This window comes from Brassica oleracea, chromosome C2 (assembly GCF_000695525.1).
Source record: "Brassica oleracea var. oleracea cultivar TO1000 chromosome C2, BOL, whole genome shotgun sequence".
Taxonomy (NCBI): Eukaryota; Viridiplantae; Streptophyta; class Magnoliopsida; order Brassicales; family Brassicaceae; genus Brassica; species Brassica oleracea.
The window spans coordinates 46,460,780-46,467,111 of record NC_027749.1 but is presented as its reverse complement, the minus strand read 5'-3'; the positions used below and the strand labels follow the sequence as shown (position 1 = coordinate 46,467,111).

Sequence of the window (6,332 nt, the reverse complement as noted above, 5' to 3'; positions counted from 1 at the left end):
TGTATACTTTTGTTTGTAGGGTTGAAACCGGACCACCAAAGAGAACGGATGAACCTCGAGCTGCACACGGACGGACGCGAGCTGGCTGTCGTCGGATGCGAGCTGAACGGGACGGGACGCGTCTGCTTCCTATCGGGTTCGCGAGCTGCTTCCTATCGGGTTTGCAAGCGGCTGATCGGGATTGTGAGCTGATTGATCGGGAACACGAGCTGGCTGTGATGCGAATGGAAGCTGAGGTCGTCTAGGATCAGGAACACCTTAGGGATGGAGCTGATCGACCTTAGGGATGGAGCTGATCGGTTGCTGACGAGCTGGAACTCGAGCTAGGACGGATTAGGGTTTGTCGGGATTAGGTTAAAGTCGCCGGCTATGTTAGGTTTAAGGGATTGGCGATTTTAGCTTAGATTGCAGAGAATAATCGTGCTGATAACGTGTTGTAATTAGAAGATTGAAGACTGAATAGTTATGTGTTTCATTAATGAATAAATGTTCCCTTTATATAGGGGATTACAAGATAAGTAAAAAGAAAAGTATTCAAACCCTAAACCAACTAGGATTAGGAAAACTACTAATACATAATAATGGAAAGATAACAATTACAAGGAAAATGAAATAGAGTTTCCTTTTCTCCAAAGCATAAGCCGCCTCTACCTCTCTCTCCTAAGGTCACGGCCGCCTCTCTCTCTCTCTCTAGGGTTGAGCCGTCTCTCTCTCTAAATGTATGGGCCGGTTATGGACATCAATCAATTGATTTATAACAACACTTTATAATTTGGCTTTTAATAATTGGTTAAAAGATTAAACATTTTCTATCATTGCCTGCAACAGCAACCTTGCAAACTTTTGATAGTGGTAATTAGTGAAAAGTAGTATTGTGTGATGATCTTCAGTTTTCACCTTAATATTAGATTTACAAAAATAAGAAGTCCACAAATATGTTTGCTCAAAAAAAAAGAAAAAAAAAAAGAGAAGTCCACAAATATGCATATGTTTTAAATTTAATGAATTTAATTTTCTACTGATTAAAATTCCAGCCAAAAAGAGAAAATAACACACACAACTTTGATTGGGTAAAAAGTAAGTAAATTCTAACTAATCTCTTCTACATCATGGATTAGCAACAAAGTATTATTGAGTACTACAAGGAATTGTGAGATCATTTCTCCATTATATGCTACTCTTTTATTTTACTTTTACCTTATATATATACAGGCCCGACCTAGTATGAATAATTGCCTAAAGTTAAAAAGATGTTTGGCGCCCTTTCAAAGTCGAACCCCCATCCTGAAACTTAAGAAAGACGCACAGAATCACTAAAATACGTGGAACGTTTTGTCATTATTATTGTGACAACTTGTCCCATGGACCCTACCGATCCCGTGGATCCCCGGCTCACAGTTCTGTAGAGCACCGACCCTAATCCCTCACAGATGAGTCTTCACTAACTTCCCCATGTAGGTTATTGATGCGTTTGGCGTTACTCGAACCCAAGACCTCACCCTTTAACAACTTTCACACATGACAAGCTGTCACCAATTGAGGTGCAGATCAATTGGTGACATCTTGTCCTGTGGGAAAGTTATTAAAGGGTGAGGTCTTGGGTTCGAGTAACGCCAAGCGCATCAATAACCTATTGGGGGAATCTGTGAGGGCTCACATATGAGGAGTTAGGGTCGGTGCTCTGCAGGACTGTGAACCTGAGGTCCATGGGATCGGTGGGGTCTACAGGATAGGTTGTCACAAAAAAAATCGATTTTTATGTGACAACCTATCCGCGGACCTAGACTCACAGCCCTGCAGGACACTGATTCTAACATCTCACATGTGAGTACTGACTCCCCCAAATAGGTTATTGATGTGCTTAGCATTCCTCGAACTTAAGATCTCACCCTTTAACAACATTTCCACAAGACGAGCTCGCCGAGGTCCGAGTAAGCGGGATGGATCGTCACAATTATGCCCTTAACTCTTTAGTCTAATGCGGTGCCTAAAAGCACCATCTTTCCCGCTCCTGTATATATTACTTTTTTTTTTGGGTAAATTACACGTAACAAAGTATTAGAATTCAAATGACTTTTTTGTTGACTATCATTTTCCGACAGAATATATCGCTTTCCAGAGTTTTTTTGTCTGTGCACTTCATAATTTGGTTTGATCGCTTTGCTTAGCTTAGCTGTTGTGATGCAATGAGAGGAAGACAAGTGTGTGAATGTCTGGAACGTAAACGTGTCAAACACACAGAGGAATGACGCCAACAGATTTTGGCAAGTTGGGTTAAGAGTGGCCTCTGATATGTTGTCATTCTTAGTGATCGAATAAATTTTTTTATTTAAAAGTTTTCTATTTATGTCAAAATTCTTATTTAATAAATATTAATATGAATTTCTAATTAAATACTATTCTCTCCATTTCAAATTTATTGTTGTTGTAGAGTATAATTTTTATTTCAAAATAAATGTCGTTTTGAAATTTTAATGTAAAATTTATTGATAATATTTTCTATTTTATTTTTCTATTGGTCGACACATGGTTAGGTGTATTGATAATAATGTTTTTATTTTGAAAATATGTAAAATTAAATATTTTTTAATCTGTATGTATAAACTTAAAACTACAACTAAAATGAAATAGAAATAACACTACAAATCGTAAGAGAGTCAAGTTCGAGAAATCCAAAGGGAAATGCTATTGCTCTTCCGTAAAATCACAACCAAGTAAATTCTATAAATCAACTTGTCCAAATAGAAGAGAGAAAATATAATGGGACACGTGGCCAAGCAGAAGATAACTAGAAAACCGACACGTGACGACTTGAAGCTGCGACATCCCATCTGACAACGTGAATACCACTGAGAATATGACATGTGTATTATTTTTTTGCGACGAGTCTGGTCTTTGTTTATCGATGTGTTTGAATATTTGGGAAAGCCACGTGGGTGCTCTAAAAGTCATTGACAGAAGTCTTCCATGATTCCACGTGTCGTTAAATGCACCAAATAATGGTTACTTTCGGTATATTAAGTTTCTCTCAATTAGACAAGACAGCTTGTCAGATTGTAATCTCTCTCGCTTCATCTATCTATCTAATTTTTTGGATTTAATTGTTTTTCCCGTAATTTATATTTTATAGTGTTCGTACGAGATTTTCCGGAGATTGTTATAAATTTGGGAATTTTATAAATAAAAAGAATCTTCGAAAATTGTTATTAGCTCTTTTCTTGGTACTTGAATTGCTTTTTATCAAGAATATGTTGAACATGTCGGAAGCTGAGAAAAGGGCAGACGGAGAGATCTACCGGAATATTCCCCGACGAGATCTGTTGCAGAGTTTCATGTCCAAGAAACAGAAACTGTCGGTTCAAGAAGGAGCGGTAGAGATTGAGCTAGACTTAGGGCTTTCTCTCAACGGTAGGTTTGGTGTGGACCCACTTGCCACTAAGAGGCTGCTCGCGCGGTCACCTTCGATTCCTGACTTCGTGGTCAACGATGTTAGATCGGAGCTGAGTAGGACTTTCTCGTTACCGGTGGAGACGGAAGAGTTGAGGAAGAGGAAGGAGTTGCAGAGCTTGAGGAGGCTTGAGGCTAAGAGAAAGAGGTCAGAGAAGCAGAGAAACGCGAGGGATCAGAAACACAAAGCTGACAAGATCGTAGAAGAAGGATCTTCCGGAAGTGGTTCCTCTGGTTTGTCCGAACTCGACACCGCCCCTCCTCCTGTTCAAGGTACCACAATAGTTTCTTGAATCTTCTAAGCTTTGTAACCTTTTAGGTTATGTTTGAGTGTCGGTCTTGTGATTCGGAGTTGTGTTATTGAGACATTTACTTGTGTTTGAAGCAACAACGAACAAGCCCAAAGAAACAAGCCCAGCAAGTGCTCAACCTTTGCCGGCGGCTAGAAACATTATAGAAGACATGCCATGCGTGTCGACCACAGGCGATGGACCCAACAGAAAAAAGATCGATGGGTTTCTTTATCGGTACATGAAAGGTCAGGAGGTGAGGATTGTCTGTGTGTGCCACGGTAGCTTCCTAACGCCTGCAGAGTTCGTTAAGCATGCTGGTGGACGTGACGTGACACATCCCTTAAAGCACATTGTTGTAAACCCATCTCCCTTCTTGTGACCATTATGGTCTCTCTTTGGGACAAGTATGTTTACCAAATTGTTGTATTCATTCGGAACAAATGTTACAACTCGAGGTGTATAAACATCATTTTTTTCTAAATCGTGGTTCCAGATTTTATAGTAAAAAAAAATTATCTATACATTCGTTTGTTTAGTTGGTATAGGTAGGCCAAGGTCGTCTTTTTTTTTTTGTCACAAAGGTAGGCCAAGGTCGTCTAGTTAGTAGTTTCTTTGGGGAAATGTTAACGTACCGACCAAGTCAATGTAGAAAACCAACACAAGATTCTAGGATTGAGATCAGAGAGAGGTGGCCGTTTACTGCTTTTGATTAAATTGGAAAAAAATCAAGATTATATTTTCTATTTCGTAGGATTATACTTTTTTTTTGTTCACCTTTCGTAGGATTATACATTTGTTTCTTTTTCTGTACATTAAAGAAAGCAACAATCTTGCCTAGGCCCTATAGAATGATCTGTTTCCATTCCAAAGCATCTGCGAAATATTTGATTCTTCGTGGACCATCTTTTACTTTTTTGTATGGCTTTGAACACTAGCACTAACGTTAGTAGAGGAATCCAGTCAAGTTTGGGACTATAATTAGAGCTTATTATGACACAGTTGGTATCTTGGTAGCTACAATACCAAGTGTATGCTTCTTGTCCACAAGAACCTTATAACTATACCACATAAGTCCTCTGATTTATATAGAAAACGTTTCAAACCAGACTAGTGATAATAAAACATTACAAACCTATGGATCCAATGTGGTTGTACCGTAGTTTCTTTCTTTTCATATCATACGAGTTATCCAATTATTTTCCCAGAGAAGAAGAAAGTTAAATAAGTATCTCAACTGGTTAGCAGAGGATTATTTTTTCTACCATCGAAATAAACAAGGTTCTACATTTTGAGATAAATCATTACGTTTGTGGATCCACGACATATGATTAAAGATTGATCATACACTTAAAGAGTATCATGTGCCAAAGATTAAGAAATTTATAGTTCTCGAAATAACAATAATTACTATGATCGGGTTTTAGCACATGCAGCAGTCGTTCAAAGTTTCGATTCAAATACGAATCCCCTCGACTATATTTGTGAAGTGATTTTGCTGCATGTCATTTCTACGATCAATTTCACAAAACAAATATGACATGGCTACTAAAATTGATGATATGACTTCTGGAAAAATATGACATGGATAATTTCATTTAATGTTGATTTATATTTTAGCAAACTTATTAGAATACGGTAATAATTCATATATTACATATAATATTGATATTTCTTTTTGGTAAACTTTTTAAAATATGGTAATAACTCATACATTATCTATAAAATAAATATATTCATATATAATATTTTAAATTTCGAAATATTATTAGTTTTGTATAATTATACAATTTGTATTACAAAAGATTTCAAAAATTTCTACAATTTTTTAAAAATTTAAATATCTAATCGTAAGATCATTAGTTTCTTATATATCTACAAATTTTATAAATATTGTTTAGGCTAAATTTTTGATAATTATACAATTTTATATCATTTTTATTAGTTTTATACAAATTAATTTAATATATATCAAATCTATATTAAATATTAGTAAGAAAATAGTAAAATCTATAATATTTAATAAAATTTATTTTTAAATATAAATTAAGTTAAAAAAGTTACTTACTGCATATGGTGCAGGAAAACACCTAATTTATTCTACGAGGTGATGATTTATTTAAGGATAAGGCAGTCTCCAAAAGTATTTTTCTTTGTGATTGTTTACTAAAAGGATTTTAAAGTTGCGTTGATTTGCTGTTATCTTCCCTTTACTTATTTACCGATTCTTATATATCTTGAAATTTTTTATTCCATGTATTAAAAAATTGAAATACTACCTATTATTTTTATAGACGACTTACGGTCAACAAAGTTATATTTTTACTTGTGACTAAAATACTTAAATATCAGATGCGTGTGTGATAAGGTAAAGTTTCAGTAAACATTTATTTCTCAACAAGCTTATACATATCCACAAATTCAACATATACTAAAGTTTTCATACGTGGGGTCAATCCTTAAGTTTTCAACTCACAGTAATTGCTTTCTTCTACATACTCTCAGATTGGATACTAATTCAATTACTAATCGCTTGAATAATTGCTAAATGATTATGTTTTCTTTTTGCTTATTGTTAGGAACGCAACGCCACTA

At 35.7% G+C, this 6,332-nt stretch overlaps 1 protein-coding gene across 1 annotated transcript; it reads left to right on the top strand.

The window, feature by feature from the left end:
* Positions 1 to 3,081: 3,081 nt before the first annotated feature.
* Positions 3,082 to 4,217, top strand: LOC106325814 (ninja-family protein AFP3-like). Its single transcript, XM_013763864.1, has 2 exons — positions 3,082 to 3,720; positions 3,833 to 4,217. The coding sequence occupies exons 1-2, from the start codon at positions 3,249 to 3,251 to the stop codon at positions 4,117 to 4,119; spliced, it is 759 nt and encodes a 252-aa protein (XP_013619318.1). The 5' UTR covers positions 3,082 to 3,248; the 3' UTR covers positions 4,120 to 4,217.
* The last annotated feature ends 2,115 nt before the right edge of the window (positions 4,218 to 6,332 follow it).